Raw genomic sequence first — 26,742 nt, 5'->3', positions numbered from 1 at the left:
AAGTTGCCTGAAATTTGTTAAGTGTGAACTCAGGAGCAGAGGAAAAAAAACTTCCCAGGCTTTTGGCACAATTCTCTTCCTCAATTTCTGCCATGAGCTGCCCCTAAGCTCACAATTACCTGCCTGATTGTTCAATGCCTTTCACACAGAGAACTTGCATCAGCATTAATTAGTTCCCATAATGTGCATTGGGGTCCATGTAAATGTCTCTGCATTTACTTTTGAAGCTGTTTCTTGAAAAAAAAGACAGAATTGAAACCAATAGAAGACACCTGTCTCAACATGTGCTCTTCAAAATAAGGTTAAATATTCCTTTTGCATTCCTGTAATTTATTACTTATTAATAATTTATTACTTATTATCATCTAATACTTATGGCTGAAGATTGTCTTTGTTTTGCATTAGGGTTTTGACAGCACTGGCACTAATCTGTTGGGGTGAGTCGGCACTACCTTGGATTGAATAATGGATTAAAAATATTTCCTGTCTTTATTCACTGTATCTTGTACAAATATTTTAGCATAAAAGTAAGAAAAAAAAAAAAAAACACCAACTCAGCAGAATTCTATTATGTAACAACAGAGGCCAGATAAATTCTCAAGTATTTTTAAATATATTATCAAGTAGGCATTATAAATTATATGTTTTAAGAGAAATTAATTTTTCCAGGCCAGGCTATCTTTTCCATGTATGCAGTCTGCCAAAGGGAAATTCTTCTTATGAAGTTTCCCTGACAATTTTCTCAAAAGACAGAAAGATCCATAGCGTGCATTTAAGTTTCCATCCTGAACAGACTCATTATGCCTTCCACAAGGGTCTTTAAATTGTTTCCAAGCAAACAGATAGGTTGTTATAATGTGGGCTCTCCTGTTTAAATATTATGGTTAACTCTGAACTCCAAAGGTCTCATTTCTTTCAAGGTTTTCCCGTAAATTCTGGTAACTCACCAACTTAACAGGTCGAATTGACATGATGGTTTTACTTGATCCTCCCCAGTCAAAGAAGCATTTGTATTTTCCTTTCTCCAATACATATTGTTCTCCACAGAAATATTTCTGCTGATATGCCACCCACCTGGAGAATGACACAAAAGTTAAACTGAAAACATCACATTTTTCTGAGTAGTTTGACAATAACAGCAAGTCAAGCACAACAGAATGTCCACCTGGCAGACAGTGCAACATTAAACCTGATGAGAGGCACAAAACTGCCCCACTCCTGATTTTGTGCTCTTCCCTACTTTGACAAACACAAGATTTTGGGTGTCTGCCTTCCCATCAAATTCATTGTGAGATGATGTCCTGCTCAGAAATTCAGAGGAAAGACATTTAATTGATCACTTTTTAAATCTCTATTAATTGAATCTTTGCCTGTTTGGCACCCCCCTAAGACAGGGCTTTCTTACAGCTTTTCCAGTTGGGTTTAGGAAAAATGGTGCAAGAAGAAAGAGAAGTAATCTGAGGAAGACTTGATGAGAGAAAGCAAAAGCCTGCAATAGTTGGCAGTTCAAGCTTCTCCCACCCTGCTTTCCCTGCTGCAATTTAAGAAGAAAGAAACCCCCAACTAGAGGGTCCCTCTAACCCTGCAGAGTGAAGCAGATGGGGGATAGTCAGACACCACTAAATTACCCACTTTTGGTGGTGCATTCCTCACTCACCCAGCACTGGGACTGTTATATTAGGGATATAACAGGGCATGTCCTTGCCCATTTTACTTTTATCTTCCAGTGGTCAGTCTGTTTGCTGTTAATTTATCAAATGCTCATTTTAACCTCCTGGTGCTCTCTGCTACCAGCAGCAAGTTTCAGAAACTCACTGTCTCTGGTGTAGGAAAAGCCTTTTTCCTTCCCACATCAAAATCTGCTTTAAAACAATCTCCTGTTCTGTAAAGCACTTCTCCCAACTGTTGTCATGCAAGATTCTGGGAACTGTATTAATCTTGTCTTACCACCTTCAGGATTTTGCAGCTCTCATTCGTATCCCTCCTCTCCAAACTGAGCCTCAATCTTTCATTCTTGTACCTAATCCTCATGAGACACTAATCACCAATCCCTACATAAGTACTTCAGGTCCCTCACTTCACAGTTCCTGATCCCCATCACTATTAGGGTAGTTATGACAATATTAATACTGCATTTTAAAAATTACTTTTAAATGTCTGAAACCCACACGAGTCCACAGTGCTCTTTTCCCTTTATGTCTTTTATGTTTTAGTTTTTATAGTTCTATAAAAATTATTTTAATTTTCAGTGCCAGCAGTCTGACTTTATTACAAATACAGCACATCTCATGCTTTCTGGACATGCTCTACCTGTCCCCAAAATTATACCAGTTCTCAATATATCTAAAAAATCTTCCAGTATTACTGCCATGAAACTATGTGACTCCTCTGGGGGAACATCACAAACTTTTTATGTGAACAAGAAGGCTCAGATCCAAATCACGGCATAGGCATGAGAGCTACCGAAAACTAAAATTATTATTTCCCTTCCACTCCCCAAGGAAATTTAAAGGAACACTTTCCTTCTCCAAATATTTACCATGTGGAATATAGCCTGTCAAAAGGTGCACCCAAATAAATGTGCACAGAGATGTTTAACACTCCCACCCATACATTTGAGTGGACTTACACGCCGCTCTTCACAAGGATCGACCTTGTCTTGGGGCCAAATCCAGCCTGCTCCAAATCAGGGATTTCTTCATTGATGATGTCCAGTGCTTTCCCATCTTCATCATCAGACTGGAAAAGCGTCACCGAAGACTCTATGAAATCCTAGGAGGCAGCACAGGAGTTAGAAGACTGCCACAGCTCAGTGACTCTTCACAACATAAAACATTTTGGGAAAGAGTTGTAGCCAGAAAGGGACAGCATTTCATAGAGCTGAGAAGGGACTTGGCTCCCTGGTGTGGATCCTTATAGGATAGTCTGGCACTGAAGTTCTGGAATAACTGGCAGCCTGACAATCTGACATGGCCTTCAGGGGTCTGCACTGGAGAGAGGAAGAGCCTGCTGCCCCTGAGCTACATCCTTTCCTCTTTAGGGATGGCTCAGAGTGCCAAGATACCTGTGTGGGAAGGAGAAGAGTTAAGAAGGAAAGAGTTTAGCACTGATCTTCCAAAAGCCTCACAAGTAACTACTCCAAGCACAACCATGATTATAGTTTTTTACTGAACTTCTCGTCCTTTATCCCAGCAACATGGCAATAATTATGGAGAGGAAAAGCCTGGGCAAGATCACCTTTCCAGCACAAGGGGTTTGTACTTTTTGGATACATTCACTGTAGCTATAAATAAATCCTGCTTAACACTGTCACATTCTCTCTTACATAGCTGTGTGACACTGCTTTGTGCTTTCAGCCAGCTTAGTTTCTTGGCCAGATTACTTGCACAGCTTCAGATTATTTGAATTTGGGTTTCAAATCTTCAGCTTTTTAACCACTTAGCAATTTTAAGCACATAGTTCAGTCTCTGCTTGGGAAAACAGAAAAAACCAATCTATTCACTTTACTCCTTTAACTCAATTTCAGTGTTTCTCAATCATTCAGTAGTGTTATAAATTAAAACCAAGTAAATCTTACAAACAAGAAACAACTGCTGTCAAGCAAATAGTGTGGTTAAAAGAGACTCACAAACATGTGAGGACACCACCATGGGTATTATTACACTAAACACTGAGAAAACCAAGATTTATAACTATCAAAAACCACTCAGAAATTAAGGCCAAAACAATCATGCAGCCACATTAATTTAGCCAGGTGAACCTGATCAAACAGCCTCTTTGGAGGACACCATGTCTTTCTACAGGATATAATCACAATGAATAATGGAAACCAATTTTGGAATAAATACTTGATGTGGCTCAACCTCTCTGCACTGTTTACAGGACAGTAAAAGGTGTAAAACTGGTTTTCTTACTGTGTTGACCACTTCCTTCCTTCATTTATTTGAACTGTTAACCTGTTGCAACTATTTCATGTATACACTAGAAATTAAAGTGCCAGGTCTGGAAAAATCATCATGAACAACTGCAGCTTCAGAGTACTTTTTAGAGAAAAAAAGAAAAAAAAGGAAAAAAAAAAAGAAAAAAAAAAAAAAAGAAAAAAAGAAAAAAAGGAAAAAAGGAAAAAAGGAAAAGGAAAGAACAAGCAAACTACTGCAGTATTAGTGCAAATGAAAACCAGCTACTCCTAACAGTCCTAAAGCAAAAGACTTTAGGAATCTTTTAAGAGTACCCAAAAAGTAATTTAGATCAAATTTACACATAATTTACTTAACTAAGTTTAAAATACTGAAATATATATGCACGGTTATAATTAAATTTAAAACATCTTTCAAATTCAGCCGTCATTCTTTCCTGTCTGAACTTCCACTACAACTTCTCTCACAACAAGCAACAGGAGAAAAAAAAAACCCAAACTTTTCAAGAAAAGACTTTCAGACCAAGGCAGATAATTCTAGACTTGAAAACATTAGTGGGAAAGCTCTGAATGCAACATAATCAGAAACCTTCCTCTTTCACTGAGCCATGGGCAAAGCCCAGCTTGAAAGGCATTTGACACTGCAGAAAAGAAGCAAATGCCACTGTCCCCAAAGCAGCTCACAGTCCAGACTGCTGCCTGCCCTCAGGAGCAGCCTCTGCATTTGACTCAGGTGTGTTCAACACAGATGCTGACAGGGAGCTGGCAGCAGCTGGAAAACACAATTCCACAAGGGCTTTTTATCTCTGCTTCCCAAACACCCCCTGAACCCTCTATTAATCCTTGTGACTGTTCACTGCAGGAATATTCAAGCCAGCCAAAAGCTGAGAGCCTTTGCAGTGTGCCCACATATGTGCTGGGGAGAGGAGATACACAACAACGTCCCTGTGGATTCTGAGACCACTGCAACTTTTACCTTTCCCCTGACAGGATTCCTGAGCTTAGGGAGAAGAGCCAGGACATTTGCTGTGCAGTGAGGAGCCTCAAGCACACAAGAGTTTGGATTTTTGCCCAGCTCCCCCTTGAAACTGAACGTTTGGTACTAAAATATTTTTAAAATCTTGCCCTTAAGTAGGGTACACAAAGTCACAAAGGGAGCATATGGCCAGGCTGAGCTCTGCACATGGCTGAGAGGGAGGCAATCTGCTGGTCCAGCCAAACAACACAATGCCAGGGCCATTACTCATTCCATTGGCAAGCAGCTGGTTGCCTTCAGTTATGCAACAAATTGAGAGGAATTATTCATTTTCCACTTCTTTTATCAATAGGTAAATATTTATACATACTTATAAGCCAAGTGGAATGATATATGTTGATACATGACTGTGAATGATATATATTTTTTAAATGTTAATGACTTGAGCCTTCTGACAGTTCTAGGTGCAAGGTAAATTAAACACATGACATGGAAAGTCATTCTTGGTACCCATATGCATGATTCTGACTTGTATTTATGTCCCTTGCTAGAGGAAAATCTAAAAAGATCAATTTAAGTTGCTCAAGTATCCTACACACAGCTGGAAAAGAGAGGAAAATTAAGATTATTCAGTAATTGAATTGGATTCTGCACGTTCAAAATGAGGAATCTGAAGAGCTTTCCTACCTACTTTTTTCTCAGAAACCTAAAAATAAATTATTTAGAGAAGGATATTTTTCTTGTATGCAATTCATTTTCCTATCTTTATTTTGATAGATTCTGATTATAAATACAGCTTTTTCTAGGTGCCTGTCATGAAAAACAAACCTGCAAATTGTGAATATAAGTATGGCCTTCTTGGGCTCACATTAACTTTCTATTAAAAAAAAAAAAAAAGACTGTTGAGACAGAGAGCTTGCTTTAAATTCCTATCTTCAATTTCCACAAAATTCCTGGCTCAGGAATATCGTATTTCCTCAGATGAGGACATGAGTAATCTGAATATACAAAACTGAGTAGTATCAGAGCGAATTATCTTAGTCTCAGAAGAACTTACTATCTGCAGCTCTATTTAATGCTCACAGAGTTGCCATTATAATAAAAAACCCTTCAAACCCTTATACAAACAAACAAACAAACAAACCACCCAAACCAAAACAAAGGAAATGATAAAGAAGTTCTAATCCCATGTTTCCCCATTGCTAAAAAGTCTAACTTTGCTTCCAATAGTGGACTCTTACAAATAGTTTTTATTATTATTTCATTCTTGCCTCCATTAAACACATTTTAGTAGCAAGGATCTTTTTTTTTTTTTTACCATGATTATTTTTGCTGCCAAAATTTTCTGGCAGAAAAATCACAGACAGAGGGTAATGCTGTTTTAAGGCTTGCAACAGCTGCTGCATTGAAAAGCTATTTATGTTTTAGTGAAGAACTACTCTGTACACTCAGGCACGTTATGCTTTTAAGAAAATTCCATTTGAGAGATGCAAATAGCTCGAGGTGCAGGACTGAGGTATCTGCAAAACCTGGCAGGTAGACAAGGAATTCTGCATGATACAATTTTTGTATGAATTTCACAAAAAATGTTTAGAACCTGCTCCTTTCTTAGTGCAGTCTAGATTGCAGCCAGTAGGAAAAGAGTGAGGAGGAACACGGGCAGAAGCTGGAATGGCCAGACCCAAGGCAGCTGTAGCATGTACAGAGAATAACCTTGCTCTTCATGGTTTGAATGAAATCCATGTGAGTACTCACAGCCTGAAGGAAGCGGAAGGACAGCAGGGCACTGTCAGCTCCCCCCCAGGAGCCTCTGTCCTCATAATCTCCCTCCTCCAGCAAGAACTGATGGCCTTTGTAGCGTTCCTTATCGTAAGCAACCCATCTGTGGCAGCCCCACAACAACAACAAAAAAGGAGAAGTCAGTAAAGGCAAAACAACTGCACACATGATTTTCTCTAATAAATAAAGGGAGAAGAGAACACCCCAAAACCACTAAAATGAGTATCACAAACCCAGCCAAAGAACAAAGCAATGCCTGTCTGGAATCACAACAGGCACCCATGAAGTGTTCTTTGTGGATCAAAATCCTGCTCCATGTGATTCTTTATCCAACAATAGTTGATTTATGTAATGCTTCTCTGCCATACTCCCAACAGCAGTATTTGGTACCACAGAGCCCAGGATGCAGCTAGATGCCAAAACTTTCACTGATAAAAAACCAAGCAGTGGATCTCTTCAGTGTGCTAATAAATGATGAGACCCTACCCTTGCTGGAGCTGGTGACAAGATTAACATATTTCAGCAGAAACAAGATTTCACCTGCATATATATTTTTTTTCTGCTTTAATCTAAAAATGTATACATATAAACAGACAAGCAAATTGAAGATATAAACCATATTGCATATGGAATATGTTTTAGCAGTAAACAAACAGAAATTTTCCAAGTATTTTGAATAAATAGATAAGGCTCAGTTAAAAGAAGGTGTTTCCATATCAACTTCAAATCTCTAATGGATGTCAATTTTAAAAAGTGTTTCCCCCGTCTTTTTTCTTGTAAGCATTTCTTTCATTAAAGCTCCCTTGTAAATATTAGAACTGCTGTACAAATTCTGTTGGCAGTGAAATTTGGCAGGCAGGGATAGCTTTACTTTTAGTACCATTTGGTTTACATTAATTCTACTGTTTAGGTTACCACAGCACTAAAAATAAAAGCTGCCACAACAGACAGAGCAATGATTTTTAACAATCTGAGGCTTCTCAGATAGTGAACACACAATGCACTTCTGAACAGATTATGTGAGTATTAACAATTAAGTTTGTTTTGAATTTAGTGCTTGTAAAATTCTGACAACAGCCTGAAAGGATGTATGTTATTCCATTTTTATGCTGAAATAGAAAATCCCTTTGAGAAACAAAAGCAAGATATTCTGAAAACTGTTTTATTACTGAAGTCTTTGGCAGAAGCAACCCCCCTGCCTGCTCTCAGACAGCCCTGTCCTGCTGGGAGAGGGTGAAAGAACAACATGAGGAGTTGGTGGCTGGTGCTGAGTTCACCTCAGAGCATCCACCTGTGACACAGGTGTGACATAGTCCTCTGTGTGTGTGACACAGGGAGGGGCAGGGCAACACAGAATCCATCCAGTGCCTCAATTAGTGAAAATAACAGCACTTCCCAATGCCTGGTAACATGGAACAGCTGGCAGAGGAAAACCATTAGGACAATAAAACAGATTGTAGGTTTCAGAGGTATTAAAACCACACCTACCCAAGGTCATTGCAGCAAATTAAATAGAGACTATCAGAAGTATAAAACAATACAGATTAAAGTTCTGTGTGAACAAAGTGGCCTAATTTATTGGCATCCAAATGGCACACACTGAATCCTCACCTTTCACACATTTAACTTGGAAGGCTGATAATTGAAGAGCTGATAGTAAAAGAAAAATACACTTCCTTCTTTTCAAAACCTTTCACCTGTGGAAGACTCCAATCATCCCTTAGTTAGCACTTCCAAGCATTTAATTATACTTCTCTATTTTAAAATAAATAAATATGAAAGTGAAATATACTCACACTCCACCAATTACACGCAGTGATCCAATTTCCTGAAACTCTTCTTCACTACCAAACAGTGCTGGGACAGAAGTGATGTTTTCTGAAAACTCTTTGGACTGTCCTCCAAAGTGGGTTTTCTCATATATTATTATCTAGAAAACATCATGTCGAGCTTAATCCTCTAAAAGTAGACAAGAAGCCTCTTCCTGTACTTTGCTGAAGTTATTTCCATGACTGCAGTTAACAGCCCCTTCAAATTCCTCATCTGCTGAATCACAGAGATCAGCTACTGACAATATTTATATCTGTTGCAGTATTTATCAGAAAAACACCCAAGTTGTGCATGTTTTTGTACAATTAAAAGTTACCTAAAGTGTTAACATTTTTATAGAAGGAGGAAAAAGGAGCAATAGCTCTGGATCAGCTTTCAGCTCCTTGGATCACAGAAGGATCCTGGTCTCACTCATAACCCATACTGGAATAGGGGATAGGACGGAAGGGTTCTACTCCTGTCCTCTTCCTCCCTGCCCTCTCCTTTTTTTTTTTTTAAACTTGGAATGTTAAATGGGAAAATCTCCCCCACCTCCTTTATCATTACAGTGACTAATGTGTCAAATCAGAAAAACTCACTTTATAGCACATTCTCTTAATATGTGAAAAAACAAACTACTGGTACTTTTACACCTCATCAAACACTAAGTGAACTTGACAGCATCAGGGAATTTTTCTTCAGCAGCAAGCACGGAATAGTTATCAAAGATCACACACCAAACAAAAGGAAAGCAGCTTGCATAAAATTTCATGTTCCCAATGTGCTTATATTTTATTCTCAATGCACTCTGTGCTTACCTTGACATTCATTGGCATTTGCACCTTTAGTCCACCCTAAAAACAGATGGGGGGGGAAATAGTTATTTATATTAAACTCACAGTTCCACTCTGACATGTGTTTTATAGTACTATCAGACCACTTTGCAATTATATTCACCACTTTCAGTGCTGGCCATAGATTTCAAAAGGCCAGGCACACTATAAACCTGACCTACAAACAGATCAGTGCACTGACAAACCTCTAAGATTGCAAGCAATTTAAAAATATCCCTTTGTGGTTCAGAAATCTAAAGTAAATATTTACGGCATATTTTTAAACTAATTGATACTGACCAGTTTTTAAAATTAACTTTCAAAGCTCTGTTGTATGCATTTCAAATTTCTAAAGCACAAATGGTGCAACACTAGAAGAGATAGAAAAACAGCAGGGCAAAGAGAAAAGAGAGTCTAACATATTCATGTTTATGGTCAAAGAGCAAATACAACAAATGCATCTTCTCTGGAAATGTGAGTGAATGATGCTCTGTGAGGGAATAAGAGACTGACCTCACTTGAGTGACTAAAGAGACAGCTATTAGGTTGGATGCAATAAAATGAAGAGCTCTTCTGTCCTACTTGACCTCCTCCCAACAACAGCAATTTCCCAGGAAGAGGCTGAGGGGGTGCAGAAGCCCAATGAGTCACAGTGACCAAAGCAAACACACCATGGAGGATTAAACCAGAATGAACATCAGAGCCCAAGTTGTGTTTAGGTCAAAACCTTTGGGGAAGCGACAATAAAAAAAAGGAAGGACACAATTATCATGGAACTGTGAAGTCCTCACCATTCTTAAGGGACGCAGAGATTTCACATCTGCTGAAGGAATTTCAGGTGGTGAATCACATTCTTCCAAAACAGTCATCTCTCCCTTGTAATTCAAGTCTGAATAAGCAAGCCATCTAGAACAGTAAGGATAAATAACTCAGTAAGTTCATTAATTAGATTCCAAATAGAAAGATCTTATTAAAATTATTTTCCTTTTTGTACTCATAAGAGCTAGATAATGTTTTAGACAGCACACCAAAACAAAGCTGTATTTAAATATGCTGGCAATATCACTGCTAGGAAGATCTCAGATACTTTTTTTTTTGTCCAAGCTAAACATAAGTGAAACAGAAGAAAATTACCCATTTGTTGCCAGCTTGCTTCTCTATGAGTATACAAAAAAAATTCAGTACTGAGGATGAGATGTTTGCACTGAATTTTATTTAAGATTGTCACCTTATGAATTAAAAGGTTTCTTATATCAAGCCCATGCCATTTTTTCAGTGGAAGTTATTAAAGTAGGATTATTTACAACAATCCTTTGGAAAGCTATCATAATTTTGACGTGAGGATTAAAAATGCTGGGAGTCCTTCAGACTGTTTTAAACCAAAAAGAAAGCTGAATGTAGAAGCTGGACACAGGTTTAGGAGACCACACAAGGAATGGAGGAAGAGGCATGAAGCCATATGGAAAGTGATTTTCTTCAAACTACCAAGTTTTGTTTAAAATAAGCCAGGATTCTGTTTTTAACTCCTTCACCACCCCAAGCTCCACAGACATATTGTGAGATTGTGGGAAGGAAGACTTGGCTCACATGGAAAGGCAAGACTCTTGTAACAGAAGAGCTAATGTCATTCTGCAATTATTTATGGGAAGAGCCACACAAATCCCAGACTTCAGGAGCTGTGAGGTTTTGGCCCAGGGAACAACAGCCCATTCTGCTCAATACAGGAAGTTCTGTGCTACCCAGGGGCCTGTGTCATTCTGCATCACCTCCCTCCAGAATGTCAGGATATGGCTGTAGCTTGAGAAATGCCTGCATGATGTAACACTCATTTTCTGGTATTCAGCCACAATGTTATGGTTGTAATAGGGTGGGTGACTTGGGAGACAGTATCTATCCTCCAATGAAATAAAAGCTAATTATAGCTGAGTTGCTTCCTCTATTTATAAAGCTACTCAAAAATGGAATTACTGAAGACTTCTGCCAGCAACTAGGAAAAAATGCCTTCAAACTAGGAGTCCACAGAGCACAATGCTGACGTGTAGGGCTGGGAATATTAAATGTATGTTTACTGATTTCTAGAAAAAAAATTAAATATTGTTCATGTTGCTGACTGAGTTTCATCCCCCGATATTCCTCTTCTACCTGCTAGCAAAATGCTGTTAAAAAGGTTCAGTACTCACACTCCTGATCTGACTCTTATATAAGGGTTTTTCTCAACGTCCAGCTCATCTAAATTGGCAACTGCACCCTGTATGCAGATGGGAAGTCCCTCTGTACTACCAGCTGCCAGGCAGAACTCCACCTCTGGAATGCCACAGTCCTGTGGAAACAAATCAAAGGGTAATGTTCATCCACACTTGCAGACTCTGCCCCCAAACATTCCCTTTTTTGCCCCATCTTCTCACTCTTCTCCAGGGCTTCATATGACGGAAGGGTTTTATTATCTTTAAAATGGAGGCTGGAATTTTTAGAAAAGCTAAGGGAGGTCAATTTCCAGCTCCCACTAATTTTCAAAGAAGAAATTAATGGCTCTCAGGCTACTTGCAAAAAAGGCAGTTTAAATATTCTCCAACCAAAGGACTGAACAGCATTATAATACTGACTTCTTTTTTAAAAGGCAGTGGTTCCGTAACACACATCATGCATGCATTAACTAAAACTTTCCAGAAATACCAATTACATTCCCACCTCTGCCCCTCCATGACAATTAAGGTCTGTAATGCAGAATCCAACTACAGTATCAAGCTGTATGAGCTCAATTTTTTTGTTGTGCTAAATAAATCTACAGCATTTTAGATGAAGAAAGAAAAAAAGGTATTAGAAAACATCTATTCTGTTAAGTAGACACTTGAGCAATTTTCCTGTTATGACAAAGCAACAACCTCTATTTCCTGACTGGAGGTTTACTACTGAGAGATACCACGCTGGAGAACAAACTAGTTGACCACATTCTCTTCTCTAGAACTTGCAGGGATTTTATTGAGCCACCCTCATTTTGCAGTGTTTATATAACAAGCATTGCCAACACTTTCTTCCCCAGCACTCACACACATCTTGAACCAACAAGGATCTTCTGCCAGTCCCTGTTTCAGCAGAGTGTTCCAGAACAGCAAAAAGCAGCTCATGTGTGCAGCTGGAAAACTTCACTTCTCTGTGATAACCTCCCAGAACACTTCCCCCTCTCCTCCTGACCCACAGGCCCATTTGCTTTAGGACAGAGGGCTTGGACAATATACAGAGATCCCCAAAATCCTAAAGGGGGCTGAAGGAAGATGCCCCCTGCATATGCACTAGAGAAGAAGGACGAGGAGCAGTCTCTGAGGGTGCCCTCAGGAAAGCACCTGATTTCTGGATTTGGTGAGGACCCAGGAAGGGCACACCATGACAGAGATCCTGCATGGATTGTGGCTTCTGAAAGGAAGAACACAAGAGCAGGGAAACCCTGCAACAGGGCACACAAGCCCAAGGTGCTGTAACTAGCACCTCATCTCATGACAGCACCTGCAGTGCTCTCCTTTTTCACATGGGTTTTCAGTAGGGTTTTCACAGGGTAACATCCCACTTCTTGGTTAGTAAGATTTTTTTTCATTAGCTATTGAACTGTCAGCACTAAGTGTGGCAATTAGAAATGGATGCACTTCAGGATATGGTTTCACTTTCCTCCTGAGAGCTGAGGTAACACAGTAATACTGCTTTGGCAACTCTCCCTCCTGCACAGTCACGTTTCCTCTGTATTGTACCTGGCAAACAATGCTCACTCTTTGTTTTTACAACAAAACCTGCAATACCCGAGTTTTTATTTTCAGATTAACAAATGCAGAAAAACTAGGAGAAGAGACTTTCTAGTACAATGCTGTTTTATGGGAAAATGCTAAGGAACTCCATCCCTCAATTCAAAGTGTATTGCTAGACAAGATTTAAAAAAAAATGAAATCTCCCCATAGTCTTCACAAGTATAGGTATCTTATTAAATCAAAATTGAGAAATATTTGAAGTCTGTGGGCTTTTTTTTCTAAAAATACCTGATATGTAAGAAGGCTGAAATTCTTAAATCCAACAATAAAGCTTGATTCAGAAAATCAGAAGTTGCACCTAGAAGAACTCCACAGATAATAATGCTAGACTCTTACTGGCTTCAGATAAATTCTGAAACAAAGTACATACAAGACTAGACAAGTAGCAAAATAAAAGTATCTGCCTGCGGGCTCAGACAGAATATGAGATGGAATATGTTTAATTTTAATTCAGCAGGAGGCTTTTGTTTTTGTTTTTCATTTAAGATTGAAAAAAGCCAGTCTGTAAGCTCTTTTCAAGTCTGCTCTCCTGACTGAAGCTCATGAGGCAGTCTCCAGCTCAAGAGATGACAAATGCACCAGGGAAGGTAAAGCACAATCACTTGTAATAAAGTCTCTCCTATTTATCACCATCTCTCTCCAGCCAGATTTGGAGAGCAATAAAAAACCTCTACTCATAGTGATTGTATTTTTGTGTGTGTTCCAGACCAAGTCCACAAATTTCTTTCATAAAGAAATTGCCACACAATTATCTGAGGTCTTCATCAAAACAAATTCAAATATTTATTTTTAAAGGTGGTAACATGGTCGAGCAAGAAGTACATCGTATTTTCTAAGCACATTTTTTGAAGTCACAAATAGACATTCTGCTCAAATATGGAATTAAATTTACCTGTACTGATGCACAGAGTGCAGAAAATGGTAACATTTATTATTACTGTAGGAGATGAAAGCTATATATCTGCAGATGTACACTCTGGGCCGTGCCATTAATTTATACAATTCAAGCATGCAAACTTAGCTTGGTAAATATTGGCCCCAGCATGTTCATATTTGCCTGAGCATATTTAACAGCTTCATTACTTTCAGAGGCTCTTTTAACACTCTCAATAAAAATTCCACCATCTTTAGAAACAAAATGAAAACCATACAAATATGACAGCAGTCAGGTGGAGAACGAGATCCTTCAGCCCAAAGCCCTGTCATCTGCAAGGCGTCAAGATTTGGAAGTAAGATACACACATGCACAACTATTATCATGCAAAACTGCTAGCACAGTATTTCAGTCCAGATCCCAAACTGGAAGGCTTCCTCCCCTAAAGCCACCCCCAAACTGTGCCACCCCCCACCATAAGCAGTCCAAACTCATGTCACTCATTGTCCTACAGACACATCAGGCAAAAACAGAATAAAAAGCACACAGATTAGGCAGCTGTGCTCATTTCCAGTGATAACACACAGCCAGCAAACGCTTAGGTAGGTCACAGCCTCCAGGCATCCCTGCCTTCCCTACTCTGTGGTACTCTCCTCCTGCCCCCACAGAGTCATCCTGGAATGCCTGTGCTTCCCTCCTGGTCTGCAGGGAGCTGGATGTTTACACAGCACATGGAACACTTCCAGACACCTCCAAAAGAGTAACACGGCCCTCAGCAGAAAGGTGAAAGCTCCTTCTGAAGAGGATTAACACAACCCTTAAGCCTTCAGCACTAAATATTCCTCCTCTGTGGCATCTCTGACATTTCTCTAGCCTGACCAAGAGGTCCAGCAGAAGTGACAAGACCTAAATCCTTCAACCCCCCTCAAGGTGGTTTTGGTTGTTTATCCTTCTTTTGGTTCTAGGATTACAGCCCTAACAGCTCCAGCAGGACTAAACAAACTCAGCACTGTTAGGTCTTCTCCTGGACCTGTCAGCTGTGCTGACTGAAGTGATCAAATCAGCCTGTTCAGCTGGGGTAGTTTAGTGTCAACAACAGGACAAAGAATGACTGAAGTCTGGCTTCTTAAGGGAAATGCCAAAACAAGAATAAGAGAAGAGCCTATTGAAAACCAGGCCTAATTAGTTCTGGTATTCACATGATTGCTTTGTAATACAGTCTAGACATCATTTTACTTTAGATACTCATTTTGTCTTTAGGATGCTATCTGCTTCTGGAGCCTTTTTTTTTAATTGGACCTGTTGGTCCTGCAGGCTTTTTTACCCATTCATAATTCTTGCTCCCAGTGCTCCAGCACTGCACCACTCTTGCTACCACCCACCACCACCAAACCCAGCTACAGAACTCAACAGAGCTGGTAAATAAAATAATACAAAGGAAATAAACTATTACTGTCCTGTAAATAGCAGCCAGCAAATGAAACCATCTGAAGCTGCTGGGTGTCTTCCTATGGCATCTGACAAAGTAGTTCCTGCTTAAATTGTTAGGTTATTTTCACCAGGCAAACCACACAAACAAAAGAAACACACCCCTTATGTAACAGTGTGAACAATCCCATTACAAAGGGCTTTGCTTAAGGAGACTCCACAAGGAATCCAGTTATTCCCTGCCTAACCATCTTGCAGGCAGTGATTATAAACTGCTGTTTCAGATCCCCTGTCACCTTGCAAAAGGGTGGTTCACAAGACTGTTCCAGAATTGAGGTGTCAGGAACTCTTCTTGGCTCTTATTTTTATGAACGAACATTTAGCACCCTCTTTGGGCTTCCAGAAACAGATAGAAAAAAGCCCAAAATGTGCAAAAAGGTCAAAATACATATTTACAGAAGGCCAGAAAACTGACCTGGCTAAACAGACCGTGCTGCAGGAGCTGCACTGAACCTGGGTGTGCAGGCAGACTTTGCTAGCCTTGGTTCATGCTGCCTAGCCCTAGAGGAAATCAGTCTCCACATCTTCATTTTACTGGCTGCACAATCTGTTTCTTTGGAATCTTCTCCCCACAATTTTTCTGAAATTAAATACACATGGATGCACCTAATGCATATCCATGGTTAGCCAGGCCACAAGCTAACCAAAAAGTTAACAGAATCTCTGCTTTTTGAGGAGGCTTGAAGCCAAATCAAGAGCACAAAGCTACTGGCAGAGTGTTCTTCACTCAATATGCTAGTAAAAAATAAAACATTAAATGTACCACCTACAGTTTCCTTAGTAAAAATCTGTTTTTCCTCTTCTTGGCAAGCTGTTTTCTTCTCAAATATTTAGCCAATGTTCAAATCTGCTAACTCAAGGCAACTGAGCAGCCATTAAAGAAAGACCATTAAAAAAAGTACTTGAAAAACTGGAAGACAAGCCAGACAAACTGGACACAGAGCCAGTATGGCCAAATTACCCTGGAGAAAAGACACTGACAGCCTGTGGAAAAGAGAATGGCAGCAAAACACACACACGAGCTGCCTCAAAAAGAATCCACTATTTGTCAAACAAAAACAAAGCCCATATTTTCCACAAAAGTAAATAATTAAGGTAGTACTTTGGGAAACTACCTTCCAAAAGCAGTTCCACAGCAGCTAAAAAACAACCTAAAAAAGGAGGCATACCTTCATGAATCAAGGTTTAGAGGACAAAACCTGGCCTAGTGAGGGCACCAAACTAACCAACCATACCTGCTAGAGGTTTAACTTACACAGGGAAAGTGTTGATTACTGAACTAGAGTACAGTAACAAAGTTTTCCATCTGTGTTCTATGTAAATGAACCACAGACTGGAAGAAGAACAAAAGTCAAACCTATTTAGCTGTACTGCAAAGGTTTTCATCAAGCATGATGAAGTTGAACACAGTATCTTTCCTATCCAATAGTTTTCTTTCATACTTAAGACACATCCAGCTTCCCTTGGCTGTTATTGTGGAATAAATTTATTTAGTTAGTTGTCTTCCATATAATTGATCAACATTCATATTACATATTGGTCAAAGGGCTTTAATTTGTTTAGCTCAAATGAATGTTAACTTCATTATTCTTGCCTTCAATCAGCCTCTTTTGAATTAATTGATTTCTAAGTTTTTTAAGAAAAAGAAAAAGTATCTCTAATTGTTTTGACATTATGCCCCTGTACTGATGACTAGAAGGTTATCAATTTTAAAATGACCTCCATACTAGCAGAGAACACAGAAACCACTTCACTGTAAATCTTTCATATTGTGATAAATTCACTCAAGCAAGGGCCACTGCCCTGTGAGTAACTGGATTGTTACACTGAACAACGAGACCACTAAGTCTCCTTAAATCACAAGGTCTGGAAAATATATTCTTCATTCACTGAATAACAATGGATGCACTGTATTTGGTTTTAGACATTTGATTCTTATCTTTTGAACAAAAAGCCTTCTAAACTGATGGCTGTAGGCAGAGCCATGTGCTGTAGGTGTACCACTGGTCCAAGTGGAAATTGTACAGATTTACATTCCTTTACACAGAAGCTGTAAAGGGAATGGCAGCAGTTTTTGAAGGCTACACTGTACAAACAGGATTGGAAACCCAACTACTACTGAAGCAGAAGCCATACAGACACAACAGACAGCTTAAGATAAAAATTTCTTCAAAAATACAAATTGATTCCATTTAATTTCAAGTAACTGGACAGGTAAACATCTAAAAGCAGGGGAGCCTGTGTCACCTGAGGGTGGTGGCAAAGAAACATAATCCACCTGCTCATTAACTCAGGAAGAAAGGGAAATTTAGTGCAGCAAAAGCCCTGGTATTTATCACCTATAAAGTGAAAAAACTTAGTCACAGCAAATTTGAATGAAGTCAAGTACACTACATACACATTTTCCATTGCTGTGGTGGTAATACACCACTGTGACCAACAAATCAATTATGCATGTGAGAATATTGTGGAGAAAGTCTGTACCTTTGTTACGTGCTTGATTGAACCAACTGTGAGGTTTCTTTGATGATGTTTCATGCCTGGGAGATCCCAAAGGTGATCCAGCACAACTTCTCCTTCTTCTAGTACATGTTTTCGACCCTGGAACTTTGGTTTCTCATAAAAAATCCAACTGCAATAAAGATAAAGTGAACTGAGTCATTGCTGGTAGAGCACATCTGATGGAAAGCCCAGGTAAAAGCTCTTCTTACCAAGACAAATAACACATCTTTCTTATGCTGTTCCTCTGTAGCCACATTCACTTTGGTATTGAAAAGTAAAATATACAGTTCTTCTCCACGACAAAATATAAAATAAAAATAAAGCTAAACTACAATGTGAATGAACAGCCTCATTTCACCAGGAAAAATATATTAACTGTCACATCAAAACATGCCCTGTTCAGGCAGACACTATAAAAGGCATAAAACACACTAATAATGGCATTCAGCATTTCTTAGGATGTGAAAGGAATGTATGCAAAACCACACAAGGCTGCCTCAAAACTGCATAAATGTGGCATGCACGGCTGACAGTCACAAACATTCCCTGTAAGCTCCACCAATTAAATTCCAATGCAACAACTGACACAGACCTGGCCCCAGCTTCCCAAAGCAAACTTAAAGGTCCTTGTATATATCCTTGTGTATCCACATTCCTTTCAATGCCACATTAAAACTAGCAGCTGAGAATGTTCATTTGATGGTCCTTTAGCAACAGCTACCGTATAATGAAACTGAACTGTAAAAAAACACTTTTTTTTTTTTTTTTTTTATTCCTAGTCATGACTATGGCTGCACTAGCTCAGCGCTTCAGGCAAGAAGGCAAGAGCTCTAAATTCACTTGTGGCTCTATTAGAAACTTTCTGTCTGAAGCTAGCTCCCAGGAGAAACATTTTTTTTTTTAGTGCAGCATTTAAAGCCTTGTTTTGTGCTTTTTCATTGGTATCAGTCTGATTATAAAGCAAGAAAAAGACACTACTGCAGATGGGACATGTGTCATAAATAAATAAATAAAAGAAATAAAAATACAAGAGGAACACATATGCAGTCTTTTGGAAAGACTCTATTTAAATATGACCTGGATTTCTTACCATCCTCTAATTATCCTAAGTACTGTTCCAATGGGAAAGATCCACGATGAGGCATCTAGCACATCAGAATGAACTTCTTGTTTACTTTTGTTGCCACAAGTATCATAAATAATAATCTGAAACAATACACAATGCATGCAAATGAGGGCCCATTTCAACACAGAGAGCTATTTTTTTGCTTGCAATTTGTGCCCACTCAACTGAGAGGCTACACAGTTTCTTCCTTTATGAAACACTCTACTCAATGAGAATAACGATTGCTGAGAAAGACAGCAAAATTACTAGTGGCAGGATTTTAAATAATATATTCTCACTATTAGCATGGGGAAGCACAAGCAATTAATACATAAAAATACAGAAAATTAGACTAACAACTTCAGATGCTTTCCATTCAAAAATTACAGCATGACAAATTATTCCATGTATCATATTGATTTAAGGGACACAAACTCTGCTTACCTTCCCTGGTCTTGGGTTGTATTTGAGACTTGCCCTGTCAATGAGGTTCTGAAATTAAAAGGACATGGCAAACAACTATTAACAACTACAACAGTGGCATAATGCACAGGCAGATTATTCTAGGTCCACAATTCCTGTATATGTACACAACTGTCTTTAGTAGAAAAAAACAAGATTTGTTTCACTGCCATTCAAAGCTGGTGTAAATTATTTATCAGGGTCAACCAGCAGAAAGCAGCATGTGCTAGAAAAGAAGAGCTGTTATGGAAGTTATAACCTTTACAAATGTATTACCCCTTCACAGCAAACAATAAACTGCATTTCTTAACAGAGGAAAGAACAAAAGATACATCTAACACAGACTGGAGTATTCCCAACATCGTGGAAAGACTTCTTCAGTTACACACTTGGTCTATGTGGCACTTTCAGATTCTAAACATGGGAAGAACTGTTTCCATACTCTCATCTGCCATTGATTTAAGCAAACTAAAAAAAGAAATGTTAATCTATGGAAGCAGCTATGTTATTTACTTGCTAACTGAGCTATAGTTTGTAGAAGACGCTGTGATGAAACAATCAAAGAACCCAGTAAACCAATATTTATGTTTTGGTTTTTTTTGGACAAGACAGCTCTATTAATCTCAGAAGTGAAGGTAATAAAAGAACAATTTTCATATAAAAGGCAATTCCATCATCTTCAGGTTAAAATATCCTTAACATGGAAAAGTCTGTCTTGTCCTATCTATTCTAGAGACTTTTTATTATGCATACTTCCCTATTTTACCTTCTGTTCACATACTCTGTTTTACAGTTAAATCACTTTCACTTGTGTGCTGAAGCAAGACTGTTATCTTTCAAAAATTATTTTATCAGAAGGGTTTTTTTTAAACTACGACATTAAAAAGCCTAATAACTTCTGATAAATTTTTTTTATTGCTTTTATGACAAAAAATACCCCCAAAAAACAACCAACTTAATTAAAAGGTAGCAAGGAGGATAGGGAGGCAGCAACTTTGAATCTGGGCTAATCACTTGGATTATAAACATCATGTTGACATGACATCTTACCGCTGACAATTCTCCCAGTTTGGGCACAGTGCTGTCTCGAAACCAATGAATCTTTGGCTGTAGAATATCCTGGAGAAGGCTTCCAAACCTGGCCCCCTTTTCAGATGAGCCTGTTCTGGCAGATTTCAAGTATTGGTAGTACACACTTGTAGCAGGCTGTGTTACAGCAGCATCAGCTTTCTCTGGAACTGGTTTACAAGGTGTCTGACTGGGAGAAGACACATTTGGAAACCGTTCTGGTTGCTCCTCTGAGTCAAGCTGTTCTTTTGAAAGAAGAAATGATTGTTCAAGAAAAGATCTACTTTGGTCATTTGGTTGAGGGGTTGCTTTAAAATGCTCTCTACACTGACTGGAAAGGCAGCTGTCTTCTCTCTCAACATCAAGAATATTCTCCTCATATGAAGATTCCTCCTCCTCTTCCTCCACCCCGTCCTCCTCGTCCTCACTGAAGCGAGCTGTGAACTGCAGGCGCTCGGACACCGACTGGAGGAGGGAGAGCACAGAAGTGTGGTCAGAGCTGTCTTTGGAGACTCCCCCAGGACGGCTTTCTGGAGACACATCTGTGGACAGCAGATCTTCCTGGGAGCTGTCATCCTCATAGATGGGAGACAGAGAGAAAGGATAAATTTTGTAGCGCTTGGCCTCCACACTGAGGAACGACTCTGAGCCTCGGCTCTCTGCTGCCTCCTTCACCTTGCTGTCCTGCCCATAAAGACAGACCGACTCCTGCTCATTCCTTGCTCTATCACGCCTTAGACTATCTGTACTATCTGAAGGCAAATTAGAAGGAGAAAGAGAACCAGTTTGCACCTCATCAGTTGAGACAGATTTGTTCTCAGTTTGAAGAGCACCTTCGTAAATGATGGTAAAAGAACTGTTCTCCCACTGTTCAATTAGTGGAGAAGAGGCCAAAAGTTCTGTTGGTTCCTTCATGTCATTGTTGCAGTCCAGGCCATTTTCTTCAAGCTGATAATTTCTCTCCATGTCTCGACCCTTCATTTGTGCCTGCTTCAGATTCTCATTATTTTGGGCAAAGACTGTGAAGCAGTGTTTCCCTTCACTGCCCTCTCCAGGAAAAGACAGTTCAGGTACCATGGGCTGTGTATCTAACCCAATATTAACCTTTGCTCCCTCATCTGCCCCTTCTGCCAGCTCCTCTTCATTCTCTGCTGCCTTTGAATTCTGTAAGGTTGCTTTTACTTCTCCAGGTACTTCCTCTGCAGCCTCTTTCCCACTGTGTTCATACATATCCTCTGCATTGTTTTCCAGAGACATCTGAGGGCTGCTTTTATCTTTGGAGTCACTCTGCAGGCCAATACATTCTTCACCAGGCATAAAAGATGCCAAATTAACATTTACAGCTGGCAGCAGTGTGCACTCTGGCATATTTGTATTATTGCATGAACCTTTAAACTGCAATGGCAAAAGCGTTTCTTCAGTCACAGCGACATCTCTATCTATAAAATGTAAAGTTCCATCAGTTTTCCTACTTATTGCTGATCCTTTGCCACACATTTCTGCTGCAGCCAGATGGTCACACACCTTTCCATTGTGCCTCTCTTTTGCTGGTGTCAGAAGATCTATTTCTGGCCTTGCTAAACTGCCAGAGGGAAGAAATCCATTTGTTTGACAAGTAATTGCATTATTTGGTACCTTTTCATCTCTTTGGGGCCAACCTATGCCATTTTCCATACAATGTGGAAGCAAAGGAGGACCTGAGCAATCTGCCTTTTCACAGTTTACAGCTACAGCCTGAGTTTCATCCATCTCTGTTAGTTCCTGAGCATTGGCAGGAAACCTCGCATCCAGACTTAAAGTCTTTGGTATTTCAGCCTCAGGTTTAGGCTGAACCTCTCCAGAAAGGCTTTTCCTCTCAGTGCCTCGCTGCTGATTGGATGCCAGTTTTTGTATGGCTGAGTTAATGACCCCATCAACTGTTTCTTTTGCTTTTAGTGCTAGTGCCCTATCTAGGTCAATTTTATCAGGGATGCAAGAGAGTATCTTTTCATCTTGATTATTTGTATCCACTCTTTCATTTCCTGCAAACGAAGATGAGGCTCCTCCACAGGTCTCATTAAAATCTTTTAATGACTGCACAGCTGACTGGATTTCTCCTGTTGCCAGCTGTACACTTTCAGCCTTCTGATAATTTGCAATATCTGTATTTATTAAACCATCCTTGCTCCCACAAAGCTGGCAGACACCAAAGCCTTCTTTTGCAATTATTTCTTCTGTAGCCAAGTGTAAGACCAAGTCCACTATTTCTTCAGCTTTCTTCAGCAAAACAGCAGCATCTGGGAAAGAACCTTCTTGTCCCTCTACAACAGTATCTCCCCATCCTTTCCCAGAACAGAGCCCATTTGCCTGGGCAGGTGCAGCAGCTTTTTGGCCAGAATGGGCTTCCAAGGGAGCAGAAGCATCAAGCTTCACCTGTCCCACAGCATCCCTACACACAGTCTCAGAAGAAGCTGACCTGGATGCAGTTTCCAAAGATTTCAAGGGACAGATGGGTGATGGCATTGTCTCTGCCAGGACACTGCTGTCAGCCTCTTGTGTGGAGAGGGCCTCACCTGCCCCATCACTAGCTCTGTGACTGGAAGAATTACTGCTCCCCTGAGCAGAGCTGGACATCTCCAAGGCAGGAACAGGAAGGTTAGAGGCTTCTCTGGATACCAGAGGAGGAGAAGTGGGCCTGAAGATGCAAACAACCTCTGCATCTACTCCATCAGCAGAGCTATCAAGCATAGGAGGAGTAATCTCAGGTTCCAGAGAATTTTCTGGGCACAAAGTTCTCAGGTCTCCTGAGCAAGGTCGCCCCTTGGTCATCCTGTTCACAGAGATTATTCTCCCAGACTCTGCAGCTGGAAAAATAAAGCCGTCCTTTTCAGAAGCAGCAATCTGGCCATTTTCAGAGTTAATGGCAGAAGGAAGCATTTCTCCTTGTTTTTCAGATGAAGAATCAATTACTGTGGGTGATAGTCTAAGTTTATCGCTGTTTTCCTTCTTGGAAGAAAAATTAATACACCCATTTTCAGAAACAGGTGGAGGTTCAGAAATTAAGTCTACATCATCTTTTTCAAGGGTGAAAGCAGAATGGTTGGTCAAAGGCTTTCCTTCAGATCTCAAGGCAGAATGAGGAACCATCACAGAGGTAGACTCATGGGTTGGAAGCACTGTCAGCTCATCAAAATTTGTTTTCACACTTTGACACCCGTGCGCGCATGGTGACACGTTGGCAAGGTTTTCCACTGCAACCTCAGACAAAACCTTCATTGTTTCCTCACTCTCCAGTCCTGGACAAGGAAAACCAGCCTGCTGTGTGGCAGTATCCTTAGAATTCTCCACATGGAGTAGCCTGTGACCATTTTGTACATGCACTGCTTTCCCTGACTCACTCAGTTCTTCACTACAAGTCCCCCTGCCCATGACTGTATCTTCATCGTGTCCAATAAATGACACTGAAGCAGCTGGACTGCCTGTGGCCAAGCACTTTCCTCCTCTGGGTTCCATGCTGAGTGAAGTAGGTATTTCCTCATTAAAAGAAAAAGGAATAGTAGCAGAAAAGTTCTGTGGATTTTGCTCTCTTTCCATAGCTGTCACAATTTTCTGTGCATCACCATTTCTTGGATCACCATCTTTATTCTCACTCCTGGTGTGCTGATCTGCCTTCTGCTGAAATGTAGTGGTACTGAAATGAAGCCTCTGGACATCCAATGTTTGCTCTGAGTGATTATCCACTTGATGATTACAGCAAAATTCTCCCTTCCCCACCTGCAGTTCTTCAATAACTGTCTTGCTTTTTGACTTGGGTGAATGTAAACAATCATCTTGTATTTCTTTTGGAGACTCCTTATTACGTGCTTTACTGCAATAATTTTCTTTATCAAAGTTAGAAGTGGCTTTTTTGTCTGTCTGACACAAAGTTTCTGCTTCTCCTGGCAGTCCATCTTCTTTTCCAACCAAATCGTCTGCAGAGCTGACTTTAAGGGAATGAGTACTCTGGGAAGCAGAATTGGTTAGGATCCCACTTTTTCTACCACTAAATGGCAATAATGAATCTAGTGAAAACGTCCTTTTAACTTTGGCTGCAACTAAAGCAGGTGTATTTCTTAAGTGTAGCTCATGACATGATGCAGTGGATGAAGTTGTGGCCTTTGCAGTTCTTTCATGTTTATTTCTGCCCAAGCAATGCTGAGCTTTACTAGACTGTTTGCTTCCCACTCCAACTGCAGAAGAATTTAATATGGCATCATCTTGGTGATCTTTACCCTCATCTCTTCCATTTTCTTCTATTAGGCACCCTGATTTCACAGACAGAGTTGCTTGGACTTGTCCATTTTCTTTGACTGTTGGAGCATTTCTGTCCTCAGGACTTTTTTCTCCTTTTCCAATCTCTGACTGGCTCCTCAGGAGCTGCCTGATCCTTGCAGAACCCCGATACGTTGCGTACGTGACCGCAGGTGCTTCTGGCTTCCGTCGTGTCTGCCTGGAACAAGGACCATCAATATCAGCAAGGACAGACAACAAACTGCTGCTATTATAATAAAGCTTAGCACTAGCTGTAGATTATGTAAAATACTGTTTTCTTCCACAGGTTAGCACAAACTGCAGATGAACACTATTTTCCTCCTTCTTCTGCTAAATACAGGATTGTGTAACGAATGATACGGACACCACCTTTTACCACAAAAGCCAACATAAACTGTAAGTAAAAAAGTAGATGTTGGCTTAAACAACTTCTATCATTTATTTTCTACCCGACAAGGGAATTGCTACTGACAAGTGTCACTGCAATGCAACATTTGCAGAGACAGAAATGATCACCCTGTTTTGAAGATGTCTCATCCTTCTAGAGCAGGTCTGCACATTAAAACTGAAGAAAATTTAGTGTATTAAAATTTATTAAAATATTGAATTGAAATTTAAACTTTTACCCAAGCTTTCAGCATATTGTCAAAAAACAGGATGAGGGGAAACAAAACATGGGGGGAAAAAAGGAAATATATAACACGGGGTGCTTTTTTTGAACTACAGGGTAGTAAGGAAAGAAACTGAATGGAGAATGGATAAGAATGAGGACTCTTGGAATGCTGAAGGGAAAAATGGGAAAACTAGAAATGTGACAAGGAATTGGTGCATCTAGCCATTCATTAGTCTTAAATTTAGCAGCAAGAAACAAAAAAATGCAAAAACTAAGAAATGAAAGAATCACCACAGAGGAATTCTGATCCTGCTCCTTCACTGCTCTTTCTCAGAATACTAAGAATAAGTTCAAAGCCTGTCACTTTCAATTTTCTGAAGAAGCACTTTTTCTCCTTTCTTAAAACTAGGAGACATCACAAATACTCACCTTCCTTTCAAATGGTTCTCTCTTTCCCCCCCATTTTTCTGCCTGTTAAAGAATTCTTACAAAAATCAGTCACGGTCAGCTTTACCATTCTTCACCTTAAGACAAAGTAGATGCTCAGACTGGACTTAAACTCCCTTCTGCCTCAGCCTCCACTTAAACTAAGAAGAAACCCTGTCAAAGTCTGCCCTGTATCTGCTGACACAGTGAATGCTGGGATCAGACATTCAGCTGTCTGGAAAATTGTCACACTCGTTTCAGCAGACTCTCTTAGGCAAAAATAACAACAACAACAACAAAAGGTGTTGGCTAATATTTTGATTTCTAATATGAAAGCATTGCAATATACAAAAATAGCTTAGTAGCTTCTAAAAGCTCTTCACACCTTCCCCCATTCATTCAATTTGTTTAGAAGTTGTTACAACTCTAGAGTTGAGAACAAATAATTTAAGTGAAAAATAAAAAATTTCTTAAGGAAAGTGAAACATTTGAGTACCACTGAGTAACTGCAACTTCAAATCTCATCTGTGTGGATTCTCAGTATATATTCTCTCAAAAGATACATAAGAATATTAAAATGGAGTGGATTCACCAATCTAAAAATAGAATCTCTTTTCTGTCAGGATTTTAGAGGTGAAGATTCTTACTTCAGTATTAATTTTATTTTGAAGAGAGAACTGAATGCTATTTAAAATCACTAGTAAAGAACACACACAGAGTACAAGTGAACTAAATATGAAATTATTCATACATACTCATAAACATTAACAAAAGAGATATAAGCAGTCATTTAGATGCATGTTGTAC

At 39.6% G+C, this 26,742-nt stretch overlaps 1 protein-coding gene across 1 annotated transcript in view; it reads right to left on the bottom strand.

The window, feature by feature from the left end:
• Positions 1-26,742, bottom strand: part of CRYBG3 (crystallin beta-gamma domain containing 3) — an 82,823-nt gene that overhangs the window by 20,593 nt on the left and 35,488 nt on the right. The window contains exons 4-14 of the mRNA XM_083885062.1: positions 20,589-25,074; positions 19,521-19,568; positions 19,062-19,177; positions 17,954-18,101; positions 11,494-11,633; positions 10,105-10,219; positions 9,299-9,334; positions 8,468-8,601; positions 6,648-6,774; positions 2,630-2,772; positions 948-1,074 (exon numbers count right to left, since the gene is read on the bottom strand). Coding sequence (XP_083741188.1) covers positions 948-1,074; positions 2,630-2,772; positions 6,648-6,774; positions 8,468-8,601; positions 9,299-9,334; positions 10,105-10,219; positions 11,494-11,633; positions 17,954-18,101; positions 19,062-19,177; positions 19,521-19,568; positions 20,589-25,074 — 5,620 coding nt within the window. The remainder of the gene's footprint in view (positions 1-947; positions 1,075-2,629; positions 2,773-6,647; positions 6,775-8,467; positions 8,602-9,298; positions 9,335-10,104; positions 10,220-11,493; positions 11,634-17,953; positions 18,102-19,061; positions 19,178-19,520; positions 19,569-20,588; positions 25,075-26,742) is intronic.

The sequence above is a fragment of the Zosterops lateralis genome (assembly GCF_965231275.1).
Source record: "Zosterops lateralis genome assembly, chromosome: 2".
In the NCBI taxonomy this organism is placed as follows: domain Eukaryota; kingdom Metazoa; phylum Chordata; class Aves; order Passeriformes; family Zosteropidae; genus Zosterops; species Zosterops lateralis.
The sequence above is the reverse complement of the archived record's forward strand: the minus strand, read 5'-3'. Positions and strand labels throughout refer to the sequence as shown.